We start from the raw sequence: 24,034 nt of genomic DNA, 5'->3' as shown, positions 1-24,034 counted from the left end.
TCCTTTTGTCTCTTTGTCTGTTTATCTAATTGTGAACTATTGATTTCCCAGTACTGATCACAATGGTGCACGATTTATTATATGCTGCCAACCTAAAAAAGGTCCATTTACATCATCACATAGTGTTCTATGTACACCAGCTCCCTGATTCCTGTTAAGCAAGCAAAATTCTATCTGTGCCAAATGCAGTCAATTACACCAGGTGTTGTCATTGTCTGCAATAATCTTTGATGTGACACCTTATCAAATGCCTTCTAAAGACCTAAGTGTAATATCCTCTGGTACCCTTTATCGACAGCAAATGTTACCTCCTCAAAGAACTTGAAGTAATTTGGTTCAACATGATTTTTCTTTCATAAAGCCATTTTGAATCTGCCTGATTATCTTGAATTTGTCCGTGTCCTCCTGTAGCTTTCATAATTTCTAACATCTCCCTGTATGACAGAAATTAAGCTGTCCTTTCCCACCTTCCAAGCCTAATACTCTACTATCCTGAAGATCAGTGGCATCATGTGCCACCACCTCTATGTTCTCCTTAAAGCGCACACTGTTTTTGACTCAGAACTATGTTGCTGTACCTTCACTGTCACTGGACCACAAATCTGGAAGTTCTTTCCTCACAGTGCTGCAGTTGTTTCTATACCATATGACTATAGCAGTTCAAGATGATGTCTCTCCACCAGCTTCTTGAGGGGAGTTACAGTGAGTGACAGTATTCTACAGTAGAATAAAACTTTAAATAACTCAGTTCATACTTTGCCATTATTAATGAACTTCACTTGCTCTTTAAACTGATCATTTTACTGCTTGCGTTTGTAAGATGAAAGCTGAAGACGTTGCACAATGGATTATAGCATTGAACAGGTCAGAAGAAGGCTACTAAACCAACTGTACTCCTATTTTGTTTTAGAGAGTTATCCGATTAATCCAATTCTCCGCTCATTGCCTATTCCCCACAATTTATTCCCCTTTCAAGTCTTAATTACCTCCTCAAAGAACTGGTCTCTTCATTTAAAGGAAAGATGTGGAAGCTTCAGAGAGGGTGCAGATGAGATTTCCCAGAATGCTGCCTGCACTGGAGGGCATGTCTTATGAAGAAAGGTTGAGGGAGCTAGGGCCTTTCTCATTGAAGCAAAGAAGTAAGAGAGGTGACTTGATAGAGGTGTACAAGAGGTTGAGAGGCATAGATAGAGTGGATAGCTGGAGACTTTTTGCCATGGTGGAAATGTGTCTCATGATGGGCATCATTTTAAGATAATTGGAGGAAGGTTTAGGGGAGATGGATTCTTTAATTGATGGGTGCATGGAATGCACTGCCATTGGTGTCAGTGTTAGTCAGACATATTAGGTACATTTAAGCGATGCTTGGATAGGCATGTGGATGATAGTAAAATGAAGGGTATGTAGGTTAGTCTGATCTTAGAGGGCGATAAAAGGCTGGCACAACATCGAGGGTTGAAACACCTGTACTATGTTCTATGTTTTAATTCAATCCGTATTGAAATTTAATATTTAATTTGCTTTCAGGCAGTGGCATCTAATTCGTAACATTTTCTCTGGTTCATTGAGTACTTTAGATCTGCATCTGCAGATGACCAACTCTGAGTAGAAAAAATTCACCCTTCCTTTTTTTTCTCATCCGTGCATTTATTACCTCTAGACTTGACTATTCCAATACCGTTCTGACTGGTTTTCTGTGTTGTACCTTATGTAAGCTTGAGGCTATGCAGAGCTCTTCTGGTCATGTTCTAGCTCCTACCAAATCTTGTTTTAACCATCAACAGTGTTTTCACTGGCACACATTGGTTCCTGTTTGAGCAATACCTTGATTTTACAGTTCTTGCCTTTAGATTCAATCTTATCCTTGCTTTTACTTCATTTACTCAATCTAATTGGAAACTACTTGTTCTCTGAGAACAGTGGTGATGTGCAGATGAATTTATTGGTGACAATATTAAAAGTAAAGAAAATCTGGTTTGAAATTTTGTCATAGCTTTGGAGAGCAACAAAAATGGTCTTACTGGCGCAGCTATTGATTATGTATGAACAGCAACAATTTAATATCCTGTTTAAATATGTTTTCAAAATTTGGCTGAAATAAGAACCAACAATAAAAAAAAATTGAAAACTCATAAATAATTGCAGAAATTTAAAAGAGGGAAACATGCCTGTTTTGTTACTAGTGGAAATAGAGCATTTTGTCTTAGCTGCATTGTTTGTCATGTTAGCTTTGAACATTACAAGTAATCTTGAACTGCGAGTAAATGTGAAAACCTGAAGGTGAATCCATAAATTAGGGAGACATACTACCTGTGGCCTGCTTGCCTGCCTTCGCTGCAATTTTATGAACAGTGGAGGCAACATTGGATGGGTTGCCTAGCCTACCCATGACCCAGTTTTGGCCCTTGGGAGGTCAATCAGTGTTCTCATTGCATTTTTGGTTTACTGGGCAATGAGAGAGACTGTTGCTCAGTGTGTTACACGGCACAGAGTTGATGACAGACAGATATAAGCATTCATATCCCTCGAAAGCTTAACTTTTTTAAAGTCACTCCTGGGATAATCATGGTGCCTGCTCAAGATGATTTCATCCCTGATGAAGGGCTTATGCCCAAAATTCTCCTCCTTCTCAAATGCTGCCTGACTTGCTGTGCTTTTCCAGCTTCACACTTTTTGACTCTGGTCTCCAAGATCTGCAGTATTCATTTCTTCAAGATTATTTCATGCCTTCCATCAATAATCTGAACTTGTATTTATGAACTGCCTTTAATAGGAGTAAAAGTTAGAGGTTTGAATATTTGTTTTCTGATCCTCATTGGCTACATGTGATTCTGCAGAACTGGGGTGCTTATATTGACCAGTTGCTTAGAGAGGAAGGGATGGACAGAGTAATTAGTTTGGTTTGGTGACATTGCATAAATGCCATCAAAATGCTGCATCATTCCGAGGGTAACATGTAGTTGGCGGTTCATATGGCTTCTGTCCTTGCTCTAGGTGGTAGATGTGGACTTTTAAAAGTGCTGCCATGGGAATCTTGGCAAGTTCTGCATTGTATCTTGTAGATGGTGCAATCTACAGCACTGTCGAGGAATGGATATAGTGCTAATCAAGTAGGCTAGTTTGCTCTGGAAGGTGTCATGCTGCATGTTTTGAAGCAACACTCATGTAGGTGCAAAGAAGAGTCATTTTATTTTTGTGTATTTAAAAATTGTGGTCTTCAAGGACAACTAATTGTTTAAAAACCATGAATTTGTTGGGATGGCTGCATAATTTCACAGCAAGAAATTACGTACCTGTTGTGAACTTTTTGTGACTGTGGATTCCTGCAATGTGCAGACAATGAGGAGTCAAAGACTTGGTCACAAGTGAACATGGTTGGTTCTTCGTGAACTGAGCAATTTGGGACTGGAAACAAGTTAGAGGCGTAGACACATAGAAGGATATCGAAGGTGCGAAGGGTGTACTGTTGTTCTCTACAGCAGAAGCTGTTCACTGCAACAGTTTAAAATTGAAGAAAGCCAGTTACCTGTTGTGGAAATTAACTTGACTCGACTCAAATACTAGCAAAAGCAAAGAAAAAGCTTTATTGTAACTTTTGCAGGGAACCCAACATAGCTGGCAAAACACCTCATGTAAGGGCCCTGAACAGCTTTCACATTCTCTTTATACTATACTTCGCGTATCCTTATCACACGCTCAAGGACAAAAGCTGGGAACATTTGACCTCCTTTCCACATATGGAGTTGTTTTTCTCATTCCTTTGCTGTTGATATAATTGCTTACTGCCCATATGTTTTCCCTGACTCTGCTGAATTCGACTGTTTGCAAGTCTTGCAAGGCCAGGCTGCCTGCTTGCAAAATTCAGCAAAGTCAGGCTGTCTACCTAAAGATTTAGTAAAGAATTAGATTTAGCAAAGTATTCTCTTTCAGATTTCACAGTAAATGTTAATTTTGTTAATTTTCCATTACATTTCCCCACTTTTTGTCATTGTATGACAATAAGGACAAAAAAAAATACAGAGCCAGATTAAAAAAAAATACAGAGCCAGATAGCTATACATCGGCGATCTTAACAGCTGTCTGTGTTGTTAGGAGCACTTGAAACGGTCTCAACCACCTCTTCGCCTTCCAGCTTTCCCTCCTGAAGTCTTTCACCACTATCCAGTCTCCAGGTTCTAGATCATGCAGCTTCCCTTCTGAAGGTTGGGGTAGTGCTGCTTTCACTTGATTCTGTATTTGAGACAAAAGTGTTGAGAGTTTTATACAGTAATACAACATTGCATCCTCACAGTGGTCTGTTATCTGTCTTACCTTAGGTCTTGGGCCAATTCATGTATTGGGCGGCCTACCAAACAGAATCTCAAACAGGCTAGGATTAGCTCTTCCTCTCCTCCTAGATCTCATATACATTAGCATAATCAGAAGTGCCTTTGTCCATGTCACCCCTAGTTCCTCACAACATTTTGTCAATTTATTTTTAGGGTTTCATTTTCTCTTTCCACTGCTCCACTGCTTGCTGGGTGGTAGGTACAGTGTTGTCTCATGTTTATTCCCAAGTAATCACTGATCTGCTGCAGGGCATTATTGATAAATGGTGTCCCATTGTCACTACTAAGCCTTTCAGGGATGCTCCAACTCAGATTTATTTCAGTTAGCAAAGCCTTGGCTACAGCATTGGCATCCTGTTTAGACGTGGGGAATGCTTCCACTCATTTGGAAAACATATCAACTATTACCAGACAATATCTTTTCCTTTTGCTGGGTGTTAAGTTCAATAAAATCCATCTGTAAATGTTTAAAAGGTCTTTGGGGTTGGAGGTGTGCTGCCTGACTCATCTGTATTCCCCTTGCCACATTATTAGTGGCATCATTTACAATATTTCTGGGAGTAATGAGTGTACCAGTGTTCCAAAATACTGTCATACATTTCCAGCAGCTGTTCCTGTGAGCTGTGACTTTTTGAATTGAATAATCTGACATTTTTCAAGTGAATCAGTCATTCTTTACTCCTTACAAACCAGTGGGAGCTTCCAGAAAGAGATAACTGAACACCAAGGGTATAGTTAGCTGAAATAGGATTATCTAACATCAGAGTTGGGAAGCAAACACCACAACTGACTTTCCAGTTTTTTTTTTACCTCAGCAGTAATCTATTTTCCCTAATTATTTATCTCTTTGTATTTGTAAGGGTAAGTTTATAAGGCGATTAGTGTTTTAGTTGGTATTGTTATATACCCGATAGTTTATCTCTTGTAGCTATAGTCTAATTATTTCTGACAAATAAGCAAATTCTAATAAATAACAATTTGTTGTTTAGTGCAGAAACCTTGGTCTGAAAGTCAGGTAATTTTGGGTACTCTGTTCACCTAAAAGTAAATATTATATTTAGTATGGTTCCACAGTAGGAGGGCTTAATTCATGGCAAACAATCCAGTGGATTCTAACAAAGTTAGAGGGCTTATGGTCCCTTTCCTTCAAAGGAAGACTTCAAGTACATAACTCGTCAAGGGATGCAGAGGCAACTCTGATTCTTTCTGGAGAAGGATTTAGTTTTTCTTCCAGAGAATTTGTTGAAATTCAAAATATTGATAAATGGAATAGGCTAGGCAGAGATATATCCCAGTTCTGTTGTACAGTGGATGATGACTTCTTTTCTGTGCGAGTAGTAATTAGGATTGTAAAGAAAATGCCTATAGTTGGAATTGATTTGCTATGAAGTGATGGCCTGGCAGGAGTGGAAATCATACCTTTAGTTATAATCATGGAAAACCCATTTGAGTCTAGAAATACTAACAGATTCTGGGTATTTTTTATCATATGTTGTGATCAGAGCAGTGGCTAAACAAAGTCCCTCGAGGTCACAATAATATCACAAGCAGATGCTATGGTCACTGAAGCTCTGTTTAAGGATATTCAAGAGTTTTTGGACATTCTTCATTTATTGAAGCTCCGGAAGTAGATCCAGAGTTAATTAAGTTAGGAAAGATTGCTCACACTAAAGCTGAGGCTAAAAAGGTTCCATAGTGAGGAAGTGGAGACATCCTCAAAGACTTGTGGATGAAGAATGGACTTAGTTTTTGCTTGTTCATCAAATGGTGGTATTGCCAGGAATATTGTAAAGAAATATTGTAAGAAGCATGTGGAGTTCCTACGGCAGGATGTACAAAATACAGAAACCGTAGGTATCAATCTATAGTTATTTTACATGGCCAGGACTTCATAAACATGTTTTATAGAACTGCATCACATGTTCCAAGGATGCCTCAACCCTACTGCAAAGTCCTTTCCAAGGATGCTGCTGTGCTTTTCCAGCAGCACACTGTCGACTCTGATCTCCAGCATCTGCAGTTCTCACTTGCTCCTAGTTGATTTCAACCTTCGTGCAAAGCCTCTTCCTAGGATGCCTGCCTTGAAGAAGTTCTCCTCCTCTCTCTACAATGGCCCACAAACCTCATCCCTGATGAAGGGCATATGCTCGAAACGTCAACTCACCTGCTCCTCGGATGCTGCCTGACCTGCTGTGCTTTTCCAGCACCACACTCTTGACTCTGATCTGCAGTCCTCACTTTCTCTGAGGTGGTAGGAAATCCTCCACATGTAATCATACCAACACTATTGTTTCTTAGCCAGTTTTTGAAGAACAACTTTGTGTTATTTACATGTGGGCATTACCAAAGACAAAAAAAAGGACATCAGTATATCCTTGCAATTTGTGTATGACAACTCAATACTCAGAGGACGTTTCTTTTTGATTAGCCTTTCTTCTTTCAACTCTGACATTAGCGGGGTTCAAATTATGATCCCTTGATGTAGTGGTTCTGTTCGCCGAGCTGGAAGTTTTTGTTGCAAACGTTTCGTCCCCTGGCTAGGAGACATCATCAGTGCTCTGGAGCCTCCTGCAAAGCGCTTCTTTGATGTTTCTTCCGGCATTTATAGTGGTCTGTCCTTGCCGCTTCCGGGTGTCAGTTTCAGCTGTCCGCTGTAGTGATTGGTATATTGGGTCCAGGTCGATGTGTCTGTTGATGGAGTTTGTGGATGAATGCCATGCCTCTAGGAATTCCCTGGCTGTTCTCTGTTTGGGTGCCACAGGATGCTTTCACAATCAGGGTCTTCTGAAGAATAGTTGCTTTTGTAATGAAGGGAATGTTGCAAGCAGTTTTCATTTTCCAGAATTGAAGTTGTTCCTTGTTTCTGTGCTTGTGCAAATAAACGCAAGCCCGAGAAAGTGAATGAATCTTTCTTGTCAAACTGCTTGACATTCCGATTTACCAATGCGAGTACTACCTCCGACTGAGTGCTGACTCCATTTATCAACTTCTGCAGCCAATGTTGTGAACTAATGGTGGTTCTTGACTTTTAATTTTCTATCTAATGTAAGCATAAATATAAAAGTTGCATTATTAAAAGTGTTGTGTTTAAGCTTAGATGTTAAACTGGGGTTCAGATGAATATTCAAACTTGTAAAACTCTTTGGAGGCCAAGAAATTCTACAATATCCCAGAAGACCAGAGAGTTGCTGTTTCGTTAGGGATTCACAACTAGTGGTGATTTACTTACCTCTGGAGAAGTTGAGTAGGAGAGTCCTTTATGGTAAACTAGCCATTGTAGGAATTGACTTGCTCTGCTATGCAAACTAGCTGTCTAGCTAGCTGAACTAACCAACTCCTAAAAATACAGTATGATTGGACATTCAGAAGGAATTTGATAAGGCCAACTGCAGGCAATTGATTAGTAAAATTAGATGCAATGAGGTAACGCACTAACATGGGTTACCAGTTGGCTAACTGACAAAACATAGTAGGAGTAAAAGTTATTCTTGTGTTGGCCGGCAATAGTTATTGCAGTGCTACAAGGATTTGTACTTGGGCCTCAATGGTTCAATTATAACCAATTATTTGTATATGGGATCCAATTTTGCAGATCAAGATACAAAATTATTTCATGAGCATTTGGACAGGTTTAGTGAGAGGCAAGATATCTATTTTGATAGGAACAATATTTATATGGAGTATTTCTTAAATGGGGAGAGATTGAAAAGTATAGATATGCAAGGGATTTTGTGTCCTTGTCAATAAGTCACGGAAGGCTAGCATAGTAGTGCAGCAAACTATTAAGAATGCGAATAGATATTAGTCTTTGTTACAAGAAGATTTCCAAGCAGGAGTTGTAAATTTAGCTTCAGTGCCTACAGAGCTTGGTAGATTGCACCTGGTCTATTTATATTTTTGCCAGAGAGGACAGAAACAAAGTTTTGTGACAATAATGTGCCTTTAAGATGTGTTCTGTCTTGCTGCTTTCGCAGAGGGGTGTTGTCATTGATGTCAAAATGTCTCTTTCTGACAGGCAGTTGGTAAACAGCTTTGAATTCTCCATAGATATTTGTTTTTCTATATAGTAAGACAAAGAATAATGAGTGGGTGGGGTCAAGCTGTCACAGACTCAAGATTAGTTTTGCTTTCAATGGAGTAGGTTTTTGCTGACTGCTGGAGCCGAAAGTTTGAGTTCTCTGCTACTAGGGTGAGGTCTTAGACAGAGAAGCTTCCTCTTTTAAAAAAAATCAAAAAGGGCAGATTATTTCTTTCGGTGTTTCTTTTTACTTGGTTCAGGAGGTGGCACGTGAGAATAATAAATTTTGCCAAGGATATGTTTATGGCATGCTGCCTCTTTTAAAATAGTTGATTAGTGATTAAGTAACACCTTAAGTATTTCAATAGAGTAAAACTATACCAATTTTTTTGTTGTTTTTTAACAGTCTAGGAAGAATAAAATGCATTTTGATTGCAGCTTAATGTTACACCTATTTTCTCTTTATAGTTTTGAAAAATGATAGGTTATGTCATTAAAACCTACAAAATACTTAAAAGAATGGACAGGATGGATACAGGCAAGATATTTATCCTGCAGTTAATCGGGGAATGCATTTAGTACAAATGAGAGTTTCTTTACACAGTAGTGAATCTTTGGAATTCTCCACTCCAGCAGAAGCTTAGTCGTATTTAATTGGAGAGATTGATAAAATATTTGATAATCCTTAAAAAGGTTATAAATGGTGTGGATAAAAGACATTGATGTATTTGATCCACCGTGATCATTTTAAATGGCAGAGCAAGTGCAACTGGCTGAATTGCCTATCTACTCCAAATATAGTTTTGCTAGAACCTATTGAATGTTGGTGTGTTTTTATTTTACAGGCGTGGGCCAGTCAGAATTTGCCGTAGCAGACATGGTGGATATGCTGATTTTATTCATTCCACCAGTAGGAGGAGATGAATTGCAGGTAAGATGCAAGCTGTTTGTTGGATATTTTAATTAATGGTTGATGTGTGGAATTTATATCAAATAGAAACTATCTCAAATTCTTTTTTAATTTAAAGTTTTAATTTAAATTTAACCTGAATTATTACTATCAACAAATATTTCAAAATTGTTTGGGTTCATTGCATTTTAAGGGCAGAGAGCAGGAATAAACTTGAGATTTTGAGATATTGTGTTGAAAACTGTGCCAATATTGCATCAATGCCTTTTCTTTTAAGTTATGGCATCCTCCCTTGGATTGTATTGCTGTAATGTGGGCGGCACGGTGGCACAGTGATTAGCACTGTTGCCTCACAGCGCCTGAGACCCGGGTTCAATTCCCGACTCAGGCGACTGACTGTGTGGAGTTTGCACGTTCTCCCCGTGTCTGCATGGGTTTCCTCTGGGTGCTCCGGTTTCCTCCCACAGTCCAAAGATGTGCGGGTCAGGTGAATTGGCCATGCTAAATTGCCCGATAGTGTTAGGTAAGGGGTAAATGTAGGGATATGGGTGGGTTGCGCTTCGGCGGGTCAGTGTGGACTTGTTGGGCCGAAGGGCCTGTTTCCACACTGTAAGTAATCTAATGTATTTCTCCTTCTTTGAGGGATTCTGAGTCTAACTAAAATTCCTTGGTTGATACTTGGCGTGTATTGTGACTCAATCTTGCAGTATCTCAGGTTTAGTTTGAAATTAAAACCTCCCGCTTTCCAAATGACTTATTTATGTGGGGTTACTTCTTGCGTTATTTTTGTTTTAAATTTTGATTACAATCGCAACTTTTTTTTAAACCCAAGTTTTGTTGGACTGTGTGGCAGTACTTGCCTACTTGTAGAATGAATCCATGTTGACTGTATTATTTTAAACTAATAAAAATATAATTTCAGTTGCACACATTTAATTTTGATTAAATTAATTCAGTAGTAGGGTATTAATGTAAACACTTAATTTTTGTAAGACCTGTAAAATGTCAGGGCACTTGCATTCCAGAGATAGTGTGTGAACATTTTCTTTCCCCATTGACATTTACTAAATATATCACACTTGTGTTTTACTGGCTTGATTAGACTATCGCTAATATGTTTACAGAGGAAGCTCGATTATCCGGCATTCGATTATCCAAATATTGGATTATCCAGCAAGATGGCAAAGTCCCGATTCTTGGCTAAGTTATATTATCTGGCATTCGATTATCCAGAATTCGATTAACTGACAGAAATACTCCCCGCCCGTGTCCTTTTGGATTATTGCAGTAGCTCTGTAGATGATTCTTTTAAGTTATTCTAAATTTAGAAATTGGAAACAAGATGAGTAAGCTCTTCCTCTCACTTAGAATGATAATATATTATCTCCAAGATATTGTGTGTAAAGTTATTTGGCCATTAGGCTGACAGGCAATAAGACAGGCTTTGAAGAAATTCTCTGGTTGTCTTTGGAAAATGGCAAATTGTTTCGAATTCTGGGGAAAGAGTAGAGGGCATATATAGTGTAAAATCAGCCTTGCCCTAAAGAGACAAATCTGTTAGGAAGGAACACAGCAGTGTTTGACAGACTAGAGCAATTCTCAGGCAAGAGAATTACATACCCTCCTGGAAATTGGGTGTGGTAGGGAAACAAAGAAAGGAAAATATTGAAACTTTAAATTTGAAGCTTCCAAAAACTTTACACTTTGTGTCAGAGCCTCAGACATTCTGCTGTTGTTTGGTTGCATGTCATTGAGGAATAGCTTTGCTTCCAAATTTGAGTTTAAGCGACTTCTGTATGTTCCTAAGTGACTTAAAATGATTCTGAGTAAATTAGCCTTTAAATTAGCATATCTTACCTGATATGATGTGAAAAACAAAAGTTGTGCCCAATTTGGTGAGAGGAAAGTTGGTCAATATTCCCATCAGTAGTTGCAACTCAGAATTGCACGTGTCAGTATCAATTATGTGTCTTCTATAAAGCATGAGCCATGCATCTTCAGCTATAATGTCTCATCTAGTTGAGTAGCCTGCCAGTCCCACTGCCCAAGCTCTCAAATAATTAATAGCTAAAAATGTATGCTATAGGTGGATTATATTTAAGAATGTTCCTTCAAAAGACAGGCATAGAGAAAAATCATTAAACAATAGGATTGGACTTTAAAAATATATCAGTATTCTCTGCAGTGAAGTTTGTTATACCAAAGTAATTTTTTTTTGTTCCTTTAGGGTATTAAACGTGGTATAATAGAGGTGGCAGATTTAGTTGTTATCACAAAAGCTGATGGAGACTTCCTTGTTCCTGCTAGAAGGATGCAAGCTGAATACACAAGTGCACTAAAATTGCTGCGTAATCGGTCAAAGAACTGGAAACCAAAGGTGATGTGTGCTAAATGTGGACAATACATACCTTCCTAGACTTGCTCTTGAACCACTTTAATGCTTTTTACTGACAGGAAAACATAATTTCTGTCCCATAAAATAGCAGCTACCAGATAAATGTTTAGTTTTCTTCAAATGGTAGTTCTATACCGAAGGCACATTTTACTATCTCTTTAATGCGCCTGTGCTCCAGAGATCTATCTTCGGGACATGAGAGAGACCACTTCTACCTAAGCCTCTGCAAATGCAAATCTAAATTTAGTTTTACTTCTTTGAAAAAATAGTGCTTTTCAAAATTTGGTATACATTCTGTTCACCCATGACATTTTGTTAGAAAATAGAAGATACATGTATTCCATATTTTGAACATGTGAACGGACCTTTGCTATGCACTTAACGCATTTATCCCTTCATTGTGTAAACATCATTCAATTAGATCGACACATGCAGGCATCAAAAACTGATTCTGTGGTAGAAAGATTTACTTTTTTCTAATATAACAATCCACCTTGCACAAACTTAGTTAATGTATCTTGTACGGTGGTTTGCATTACAACTCCTTTATTCGTGATTAGGTGTTTCAAAGTCAAAGTCATTGAAGTTTGGATTGTCCAAATTCATAAGTTAGTTATTTTTTCCTACAATTGAGAGTTGCCATACTAAGTTTTTTCCGTTTATTGATGGTGCAATTGTTTTCTTGTGTGCAGTTTTTTTTTGTCATTCAGGATTCCTTTGAAATATACCGAGCAACAGAATTTTTTTCTGTAACTGACTGTGAATCTTAAATCACATTGCTGAATAAATGGTTTTCAACTGAACCTATCAATGACTTTGATTTAGAAGAGGTACTGTAGTCAAGGGAAGAAAGGGAAGTATACTTGTTCTCTCGTTGTGATACCATGCAGAACTGCTCTATTGTTTCTGAAGAGATTTTCCTTTACAATCTCACCAGTTGTCTCCAGGTGCCTAGTCACAACTGCATTGAAAATCTTGAACTGTTAATCTTTAAGTGTCAGAGGTTAGGGCAGTAAACTGCTGGGCCTTAATGTTGGGCATCTTGCGACTTGCATTTATCCTTTTTTAACCCTGGTGTTAATGCCAGCTATTTTGGCATTGACACAAATGTGCTACTTCTATTCTCTATCTACCTCTTAACTTTGAAGGAGATTACTGGGAGGCAATGATGATGAACCATCTCCACCATCATCATTTCTCTCACTGTCAGCTGCCTGTTGCTGATGATCAAAGATCTGTGTGTGTCTCACCAGTGGAAAACTGACAGTAAAGTTCCCTTGTTACCTCTATCGTGAGCCCTTTTTAGGTTGAAGCCCAGATCATCATCATTGGTGTGTACAATAGATGTGCAAAACAGCATCTGCATTTGAGCTATCGCTCCTTGGCTCCCCACAGGTTACCCTGGAGTTATTCTTTCCAGTGTTCTGCAAAATTATAATTCAGCCCTGCAAGCACATTAGAGTTGCACTTACACAGGTTCTCTCCTATTTGATGCAAGGAGTAGGGAAGATTTTTTATGAACTGATGTTGATTAATCAGTTAGGTCAGTAAGTAGTATTTGAGAGTTTCCCAGCGTACAAAGAAAATTGAAAAGCATTGGCTGAAACAGGCACCTTGTGATGAATGCATAACTTCCACAATGGCTCCCACACCAATTATTTGGTGGGTTGCTCATGCAAGTTCAGATGTAAAAGGGTAGCTGATCATATAATTTGAGGCTTACTGCAGAACTTTGTGGATAGGCTTGTTCTCGGAGAGAGGTATTTTCAAGATTAGCATAAGACTTACGGTACAACTCTATTTCTAGCATCCATTCCATTTAGTATCAGAGGCTGAATAGTTTTGAAAATTTTTAGTGAAAAATTCTGCTAGTGTTTTGCGATAAAAGAAGCCTTTGCCTTTTCTGCTCGTGATTTGAAGCTACAGTTTCATCGGTATGCTGGTCAGGATGCTGCATAATTTGGAAGTTTTGGGATAAATATCTTTTCCACAAATCAGAGAAATTAATGTTTCTCGGTGCTAATAACTTGTAGACTTCTAAACCAACTCTCTTGTTTGGAAGTTTTACAAAATAAACTCTTGTCTGAACTGCTCTAAAAAGTTAGTCAACTTACTAGGAAGGAGTAAAAAATGAGGTCTGCAGATGCTGGAGATCACAGTTGAAAATGTGTTGCTGGTTAAAGCACAGCAGGTTAGGCAGCATCCAAAGAATAGGAAATTTGACGTTTCGGGCATAAGCCCTGATTCATCATTCCTGATGAAGGGCTTATGCCCGAAACGTCGAATTTCCTATTCCTTGGATGCTGCCTAACCTGCTGTGCTTTAACCCGCAACACATTTTCAACTTACTAGGAAGGAGACTAAACATCTAAACTCAACACGTTAATGTGAACTGAATAGGAAAAACTTGTTTCTGAACTGAACTTCAATTTTTAAAAAAAGTTTGCTTGTCTTACATTCTTCTGAACAAAGACAAACTAGCTCTACTCTAACTTTCCTAGCATAACTGCATAAACATCGTTTCATTAACACCACAGGTTTGTAATCAATTGCTGTCTTGACAAACACTGGATTAGGTCATTGTTCCGTAAGGCACTGTGACTGTTTTGTTTAAAGAAAATCCTTCACAGAAATAACTAACGTTCATCTGCATCTATTTTGAAATCTAAATTCCAAAATTAAAGCATATTTAAAATATATGGTTTTCGTCACCATGTGCTGTGCGGCAAAGAATAAATAGATTCACAACTCTCAGAAAAAATTCTTCTTGTCTGTCATGTGGGCAACTCCTTACTCTGATTTTATGCATTCTTGCTCGAAGTCTCCCACAAGGGGAAACAGCCTCTCTGCATCTCCCCTGTCTAGCCCCCTGACAATCTTTTGTTTCAACAAGACCTCTCTTTCTGTTAACTCCACTAATTTGTACAAGCCTAATCTATTCAACCTCTGCTGATAACAAAATCACTCCATGTCCAGGATTAACACAGTGAAACTTTCGGGACTGTGTCCAATTCCAGTATATCCCTTAAATAAAAGGACAAGATTTTTTACAGTTTGACTTGTGCCTTTGTATAGTTTTAGCAAAACTCCCTTTCTTTTTTCCTCTTCCATTCCCTTTGAAATAAAGGTCAGCAGTCTTATTACTTTGTCTATTATGAGCTGAACGTGGATGCCAACTTTGTGATTTATGGACCAGGACTACTAAGTCCCACAGACTGGAACTTTCTGCAGTATTTCCCCATTTAAATAATACTCAGTTTTTCTATTTTTTCTTACCACAGAGCACATTTTCCCACATATTATATCTGCCAAGTGTTTGCCCACTCACTTAACCTATCTATATTCCTCTGTCGACTCCTTGAGTCATCCTCACTAATTGCCTTCCCACCTATTTTTGTCATCCACAAATGTGGCTATAGTATATTCACCTGTCATCAAATCATTGATTTATATTGTAACTGATTGTGGTCCAGCACTGATCGATTAGTTACAAATTGCCATCATGCTGAACTTCTCTCCCAGTCCTCTCCACCCAATTCTCCCTTCTTCATTTGTAATTCTCGTTATTTAAGTTTAATCAGTTGTTTCCAACCCAAGTTACTTGCTGTCAAACTGAATGCTATATTCTACCATGTTATGGTCTCTGTTCTCTGGGGGTCTTTTACTCTGAGATCGTTTATTAGGCTTGCCTCATTGCGTATGATCATATCCAAAGTAACCTGATCCCTGATCTGATCCACAATACATTGTTCTGGGAAACTGCCCCAAATGCAGTCTGAATTCTTCCTTGTAGCTACTTCTGCCAATTAGATTTTGCCAATCTATATTATGATTAAAGTCACTAATGATTAATGAGTTTTGTACATGTCTTCATTATCTTCTGATTTATTCTGCCTTTTTTTTGCTCATTTTGTGGGATGTTGGTGTTGTTGGCTGACCAGCATTTATTGGTCGTCCCTAGTTGCCTTGAGAAGGTGGAGGTGAACTGCTGCAGTCCACCTGCTGTGGATTGACCCACAATGCCATTAGGGAGGGAATTCCAGGATTTTGACCCTGTGACAGTGAAGGAATAGCGACGTATTTCCAGGTCAGGATGGAGAGTGGCCTGGAGGAGAACTTGAATGAGTTTTGAGGGAGCGGATGCTTGTAGATATAGTGCCAGTCAAGCAAGCTGCTTTCTCCTGGATGGTGTCAAGCTTGTTGAGTGTTACAGCAGCACTTATCCAGGCAAGTGGGAGAGTATTCCATCACATTCCTGACTTGTGCCTTGTTAATGGTGGATAGACTTTGAGGAGTAGGGACGTGAGTTATTCACTGCAATATTCCCAGCCTCTGACTTGCTTGTGTAGCCACTGTGTTTAAGTGGTAAGTCCAGTTGAGTTTCTGGTCAATGATCACCCCCAGGGTGATAATAGTGGAAGATTCAGTGATAGTTACACCATTGAATGCCAAGGGACAATGGTTCGATTGTCTGTCTCTTATTGATGATGGTCATAGTATGGCATTTTTGTCGTGGGAACGTTACTTGGCACCTATCAGCCGAAGCCTGGATATGAACGTGGACTGTTCAGTATCTGAGAAGTCACGAATGGTGCTGAACATTGTGCGATCATCGGTGAACATCTTCACTTCTGACCTTATATAATGGAGAGTTGTTCATTGATGAAGCAGCTGAAGATGGTTGGGCCTCGGACGCTACTCTGAGGAACTCATTTAAAGATGTCCTGGAGCTGAGATGACTGCCTTAAGGACCGTGACCATTTTCCTATGTGTCAGGTGTGACTCCATTCACTGGAGAGTTTGGCCCCTGATACCCATTGATTCCAGTTTTGGTAGGGCTCCTTAATACCACACTTGGTCAAATATAGCCTAGATGTCTAGGGCTGTCACTCTCGTCTCACCTCTGGAGTTCATCTACAGAATAGCTATCTTTTTAAGGGGCCTATCCACAACACCAACTAGTATTGTCTTCCCCTTGATATTTCTTGACTCCACCCACATGGATTCTACATCATCCGAAACAGGATCATTTCTTGCTAAAGTATTATTGCCTCTCACACCAATAAAGCCACCACAACCCTTCCCTTCCTGCTTGCCCTTTTGAAGGTTCAATTCCCAACTTCGATTTCCTTCTTGCTGTGTCTCCATAATGGCTATTGACCTCTGTGTATGCTTTTTTTAAATCTTATTTTGATGCTATGCACATTCAAGTAAAAATTTATTACCTTTTGTTCCCCCTTTGTATCTATTTGCCATTGTTCCTTATGTTTTTATACTCTGCCCTTTCCTATTCCACTTTGGATATCATTGTCAAAATAGCTACCCTGCAATGTTGGGTTATACTTTTGATTTGTAAGCCTATGTTTTCTCTCTTCTTGACCTACCACTCTGCTGTAATTAGTTTAAAGACCTTTCTAGAGCCTTAGTTATTAGTTTTGCCAGGAACTGGTCTCGGCATGATTCAAGTAAAGCCCCTCTGACTGGAACAGCTGCTTTCTACCCAGTACTATTGCTTCATGATCTGAAATCCATTCCTCCCACACCAATCTTTCTGTCACACATTTCACTCCTTTATTTATTCTGTGTCAATTTGTCCATGGCTCTAGTAGTAATCCTGAGATCATAACCTTGGAGGTTTTCTTTAACTCCTAACTGTTCAAGACCTTTCAGTAAAAGCTTCTCTCTTGTCCTGTTATTGTTGTTCATGCCAATGTGGATGACAACTATTTCAATACATCAAATCATCAGCTACTCAATACAACTTAGCCACCTCCAAAGCCTCCCTCCCTCCGTGTTCCTATCCAGCCCATAGATAATATCTTTAACCCTTGCTCCAGCAATGAATACAGCCTTCAGAACTCATGCCCATGGCTGCAGAGAAGAGTATCCCTAATTGTACTGTCTTCTACCTTGAATATATTCCTATTTCCTCACTCCACTTGAAAGGCTCCCTGTATCGTGGTCAGGTTACTTATCCTCCCTGTAGTCCCCACTAGTCATAGAAATCGCAAGAACGCACTACTGTTGTACAATTGCAGGGATTGATGCTCCTTGAGAGCTGCCCGTTAGTCCACATACCTATCTTGTCCACAATTACACCATACTGTCCTTAATCACAGACCAACCTTGAATGACTAATTTCAAGGAGTGTGGCTACCTGCTGAAGTAAAATGTCCAGGCAGCTTCCCCCTTTCTGATGCAGCACAATGTCTACAGCTCAGAATCCAGATCCTCAAAATTGTTCAAGTTGGAAACATTCACTTACAGATATGATCACCTTGGTATTCAGAAACCCCCACATATTGCAGTTGCAGCACATTATCCAACCTCCTAAGTTAATCGTAGTTAATCAAGTTATTGATTCAAATCATTTTAGTATCCCTGCTTTTTACACTTTATTATTTTTATCTTTTTAATATCAATGTCAGCATTAATTTTAATCTTATACCTGAAATGTTATTTGTGAGAGGAGAAAAAAATTGGAGACCTTGGCACAAATATCAGTTTTACTTTCACATTTAAAGACTAGAATACTCACCAATCAGCTGCTTTTTTTTTTGTTGAGGCGAAAGTCAACCAAGCACTTGTGTTCTTTCTCCACTGAACCCCTTGAGATGTTTAATTTCTGCACTCTGTAACACAGCGCCTGTCTCACTCAGTAAATGCAGTTACAGTTTCAACCAATTTTTAATTAGGCTGCTCTCACAGTGCACCCTTGAAAATAAGCCTACTCAAAAGCCTTCAAATGCAGAATTTAAAAACTTGATATCTCTTTAAACAAATGAGAAGTTACAATCTAAATTAGTTTAGTACAAATGACTATTTAGATACGTACTTAATACAGCAAATGCATGCACACCATGAGTACAATATATAATCAAAAAGACTATTGGGAAATTGAAATTGAACATAAAGATGATGTTCTTCGGTTCAGCAGGGCTTTAATGAGACCACCTTTCAAATACTGTTTGCATTCTTGGTCTCCTCTTTTAAAGAAAGATGTAAAAGCATTGGTAGTGGTTCAGAGGAGGTTTAATGTACTGATGCCTGGAGTAAGTGAGTTGTCTTATGAAGTTATGCGGGACAAATTAATCTTGTCTCCTTTTGTGGGTCAGTGAAGAACTGGGGCCGCTGTTATAAAGTTAGGTCTGCCTTTTCAGGACAACTAAAGCAAACTTTCTTCTGAAATATTGTAGCCCTTTGTCAATGATCTTGCCTCAACGATCATCTGAGACAAGAGATGGATAACTTCTTGTCAAGCAGCAAAATCAAGGGTTCTTGGTGGTATATATGAATATAGAATTTGATACATGAAATGTTCATATGATTTGCTCAACCTGACCTCTAACAGGACTTGGCGGGGGGGGGGGGGTCATACTGTGTTCAGATTCTCATTTCAAGTAAATGATCTCAGTATTTGATCATTTCAGCACCTCATCTGCTCCCAGCTACTTCAATTTGAAACACTGAAATATTATCTCTAACATAGCTTAAAATGGGAGCTGTGCTTCAGTCCAAGATTAGGCCTTCCTAGCTCTCAGCCTTAATCGGACATTTCCTCCTTCAGTGGTCCCACATTCATCACATCTATTTGTTCTGTGTTCTGTACAACAGTTCCAGCTGTTTCCATTCAATATACCATCAATACTAATGAACCCCACTTTACTCCTTTTTGTTTCAACTATTTTGTGGGCTGAGTGTATTGCTGACAAGGTCAGCATTTGTTGCTCATCCCTAAATGCATTTTCTTTTGAGAAATAAAAATAGAAAATGCTAGAGGAAGTCAGTAAACCTGGCAGGTGTCTTTGGAAAGAGAAACAGGATTAATATTTTGAGTCTGATATGTGACTCATCATGAAACATCGTTCTCCAGTGTTCATGGTAGATTATGGCAGGACTGCAGAGCTTTGATCTGACCTATTGTAGGGTTACTCTGCTTTTCTTGCTGCATTCTGTCTCCGCTTGGTATGCACATAACCCTGTGTTCTTACTTCAGGTTGGCATCTAATTTTTAGATATAGTTATACTATACCTGGCATAATCTTCTGCATTCCTCTTTGAACCAAATTTCATCTCCTGGCTTGATGCTACTAGCAAACTACGATACGTGCCAGCCGATGTGATTGCAGACTATAGTTGAATTCAGACCTTCTGTTGTTGCTGATGGTATAATGTACCTCGTGGAGATCTGTTTTGAGCTGCTAGAACTGTTCTGCATGTTTCCCATTTATCATAGTCATTGTGCCATGCAGCATTCTGGATCTCATTGTGAAGGCAAGATTTCTTCTCCACAAGTTTTCTTACTAGCAAAATTGTGGACAGGTTAATTGGCGAAGGTGAGGTCAAGTAAGATTTTTTTTCCTCTTGGTTCCCTCATCACTATCTGCAGGCCCAGTAGGGAAGATGTGTGCTTCAGGATTCAGTAACCTTTTGTCAGTAGTGGTTCTGTTGAACTACTCTTAGTGATGAATACTGAAAACCTCCATGTTGAGCACATTCTGTACCCTTGTTACCCTCAATGCTTTCAAGTGACATTCAGTATAGAGGGATACTCTCAACAGCTGAGGGAACTTTTCAAGTGATGGTGAGGAGTTTGCCTTGCTGTTGTTTTCCCTGATACCTTGAGACATTACAGGGTTTAGAGTTGACGTTCAGGTCTCCAGGATCAGTTCCCTCATGATCATACAGTACTTCGTCACCACCTCTAACGTGTCAGTCCTTTTGACTGAAATTCCCAGGGATTGTAATGGAGGTATCTGTAATTATCTATCTTTATCAGTATTTGACAATTTCATGAGTATGACTGTCATCTTTGGCATAAGTCCCTAGATGTTGTTAGCAAGGGGGTCTTTATAGTACAAGTATTGGTGTGCCACTGCTCCTTCCGGTGCTTTGCTGGATGCCAAGTCATCCACCCAGTTTTATTCCTTTTTAATGGTTCTATAACAGTTAGGTTCAGGAGATCCTTGCGATACCTTTTGACTGGGTATGTGAGAGTCAACAACCTTATATGCATTGGGTGAAATGTAGGCTAAACTAGCTAAAGACAACAGACATCTTTCCCTAAGAGACTTTAGTGAATGAAATAGAGAGTGGTTTTCACAAGAGTCAAATTAGTTTCTTGTTCACTAGTCCTGTCTGCCCTTGCCATAAATAATCTTAATCTCTTCTTTCTGGCCACAGCTGCTTCACCCTTTGCTCTCCCTTACCTGAACCCCATGCTTTTCTTGTATCATCTTTCTGACCAATTCATGCATGTTTCCCATTTTCTTGCATTCCTAAATCTTAGAGATGTGGTAGAATAACACTTAGGTTTGAGAGAGAACGGAGACCTCCAGAGTGAATAAGACAAACAACGAGAAAAAAGATTATCACAAAGATGATCAGAATAGATTGAAAAAAATTCAGTCAAAATCAGGATGGGCCTGGTCTGTATAGATAGGTGAATCTATTCCCACTCCTTAAAGGATAGAGGACAATAGAGTGCAGAATTGAGGTAGGTTGCAGTAGAAGCAAATGTGCCATGAGAATCAATATTTTCACACAGCATGTAGTTAGGTAAAGATTTTCCAAGTGGGATTATAAGCTCTGAGACAGCAGTGCCCAACCTGCCCCTTCCCTCCTTTTTTCTTTATAAGTCTTCTCGTGAATTTGGATTTCCAGAAAACATTCAATAAGGTGCTATGTAAAAAATGGGCAGAATTCAGGAACACATGATGTTGAGGGTAATTATCATGGATTAATGAAGACAGGCTTTGAACTAATGAGTCTTAAGGTTGGAAATATGTAACTAGTGGACTACTTCACTGTCTGTATTAATGGCTTTGAAATGGGGCAGAGTTTAAATTATCAAAATTTCCTCCTAATGCTAAAATTGGGGGAACAGGTATATTGTAATAACAACACAAGGAATCTAGAAGGGGATGTAAAGCAATTGAGGCAAAAACTTGGCAGATGGAGTTTAAATTTAGGAAAATGAGGTCATGCTTTGGAAGGAACTGTCAAAAGGCAGACTGTTGTTTAAATGGAAAGGGGCTCCAGAAAGTACAGCAGAGGGATCACAATGTTCTCATGCATGGAACACAAAAGTAAAGTGTGCCAGTACAGCAAGTAATTAGGAGGACAAATTGAATTTTGACTATCATTGCTAGGGGCTTGATGTTTAAAAATGGAGGCAGTCTCGTCACAACTATATGCAGTGTTGTTGAAGCCACATCTGGACTACTGTTTTTTGTCCCTATATTTAAGACCAGATATGTTGGCAGTGGAGGCAGTTCAAAAATGATTCACCAGGCTAATTCCTGGGATGAAGGAGTCGACTTATGAATGGCTAAATAGATTAGGCCTTCATTCGTTAGAGTTTAGAAGAATGAAAATAACCTTATTGTAACATACAAGATTCTGAGGGTGCTTGACAGGGTAGATGTTGGGATGTTTCCACTAGAAAATAAACCTTTAACAAATGAGTGTCTCCTTGTTCTGTAATGGGTTTGCAAAATAATTTCTGCTTAAAATAATGAATGTTTAGAATTTTCTTACCTCCGTTAAGCTAGATCACTGAAAGTATTTAAAGAGAAAGTAGGAGTTGAGGGCTGTGAGGAAATGGCATAAAAGAGTAGTTGAGGCCTGGGCAAGTCAATTGTGATCTTCCAGAATGGCAGGGCAATCTCAAGGGGGTAAATAGCCTACTGCCTCTATTTCTTATGTACGTACTTTGTTCTTTTTAGGTGACCCGTATATCTTCAAAAACTGGGCAAGGAATTCCTGAACTCTGGGAGGAAATTGAAAAATTCAAGGCCACATTATTAGAAAGTGGTGAGTTGCAAACAAAAAGACGAAAACAACAAAAAGTGTGGATGTGGAGTCTGATTAAAGAAAATATTACTGAATACTTCTGTGACCATCCATCTGTCAGAGATCAAATTCCAAGTTTAGAAGATAAGGTTGTCAATGGTGATATAACTCCTGGTTTGGCTGCAGACATCCTTCTGAAGGCATTTTCGACAAAGGAGTAAATACCTTGTACTCAATTAAACATTGCAAATCTGTTATTGATTGTGAATTTGGAAATGATCATAATGTTTTCACAGACAAACTTTAATAATTCAAATGTTTTAAAGGAACATTCCTTGCTGGCTCAATGGGATTTCCATATGGAAGCACTTTAATGAAGATTCTAACATTAGTTTATGCACATTTAAAATTTTAATATGTTTGTGCAGATTATTTCCTGGATGAGCATAGCAGTGTGGACCATTTGAATTTCATGAAGCTGATTTTGCCATGATTCACTAAATATTTTGTCACATGGACTAAATGGTCAGTTTTTGTGAAATAAAATTATATGAAATATATTTTGTTTCACTGTAGTTATTATGGCAAATTATTTTGACCAGGTGATGAAAAGGATAGACAAAATCTTAAAAAATTGAAGTTCTAAATTGTAGGAAGGCTAATTTTGATGATTTTGGCAAGAACTTTCAAAAGTTGATTCACAGGTAAAGGGACAGCTGGAAAATGGGAAACCATCAGAATTGAGATAATGAGAGTCCAGAGACAGTATATTCCTGTTAGAGTAAAAGGAAAGACTGGTAAGTGCAAAGAATGCTGGATGACTAGAGGAATTGAGGTTTTGGCTAAGAAAAAGAAGGAAGTATATGTCAGGTATAGACAGCAGAGATTGAGTGATTCCTTAGAATCTAAAGTAGGAATATACTTGAGAGAAATCAGGAGGGCTAAATGGGGACATGAGAGAGTTTTGGCCAGTTGGAGTAAGGAGAATCCAAAGGGATTTTATAAATACATTAAGTACAAAAGGGTAACTAGGGAGAGAATAAGATCCTCAAAGATCAGCAAGGCAGCCTATGTGTGGAACTGCAGAAGATAGAGGAGATACTAAATGAGTATTTTGTATCAGTGTTTACTGTGGAGAAGGACATGGAAGATATAGAATGTAGGGAAATAGATGGTGACACTGAAAAATGTCCATATTACCGAGGAGGTGGTGCTGGATGTCTTAAAACACAAAAGTGGATCAAGTGTACCCTAGAATTCTGTGGGAAGCTAGGGAAGTGATTGCTGGGCCCCTTGCTAAGATACTTGGATCATCAATCGTCACAGTTGAGGTGCCGGAAGACTGGCTAATGTGGTGCCACTATTTAAGAAAGGTGGTAAGGAAAAACCAGGAGAACTACAGACCTGTGAACCTGACATCAGTGGTAGGCAAGTTGTTGGAGAGAATCCTGATTGACAGGATTTAAATGTATTTGGAAAGGCAAGAACTGATTAGGGATAGTCAGCACGGCTTTGTGCGTGGGAAATCATGTCTCATGAAGTTGGTTGAGCTTTTTAAAGAAGTAACAAAGAAGATTGATGAGGGCAGA

The 24,034-nt window shown here is 38.9% G+C and overlaps 1 protein-coding gene across 1 annotated transcript in view; it reads left to right on the top strand.

Moving 5' to 3' along the window:
* Window positions 1–23,005, top strand: part of mmaa (metabolism of cobalamin associated A) — a 47,310-nt gene extending 24,305 nt beyond the window's left edge. The window contains exons 4-6 of the mRNA XM_060827160.1: window positions 9,192–9,277; window positions 11,484–11,633; window positions 22,379–23,005. Coding sequence (XP_060683143.1) covers window positions 9,192–9,277; window positions 11,484–11,633; window positions 22,379–22,666 — 524 coding nt within the window. The 3' untranslated portion in view covers window positions 22,667–23,005. The remainder of the gene's footprint in view (window positions 1–9,191; window positions 9,278–11,483; window positions 11,634–22,378) is intronic.
* The last annotated feature ends 1,029 nt before the right edge of the window (window positions 23,006–24,034 follow it).

The sequence above is a fragment of the Hemiscyllium ocellatum genome, chromosome 1 (genome assembly GCF_020745735.1).
Source record: "Hemiscyllium ocellatum isolate sHemOce1 chromosome 1, sHemOce1.pat.X.cur, whole genome shotgun sequence".
Classification (NCBI taxonomy): Eukaryota; Metazoa; Chordata; class Chondrichthyes; order Orectolobiformes; family Hemiscylliidae; genus Hemiscyllium; species Hemiscyllium ocellatum.
Note: the sequence above shows the minus strand (reverse complement) of the source record. Positions and strands in the feature narration are given on the sequence as shown.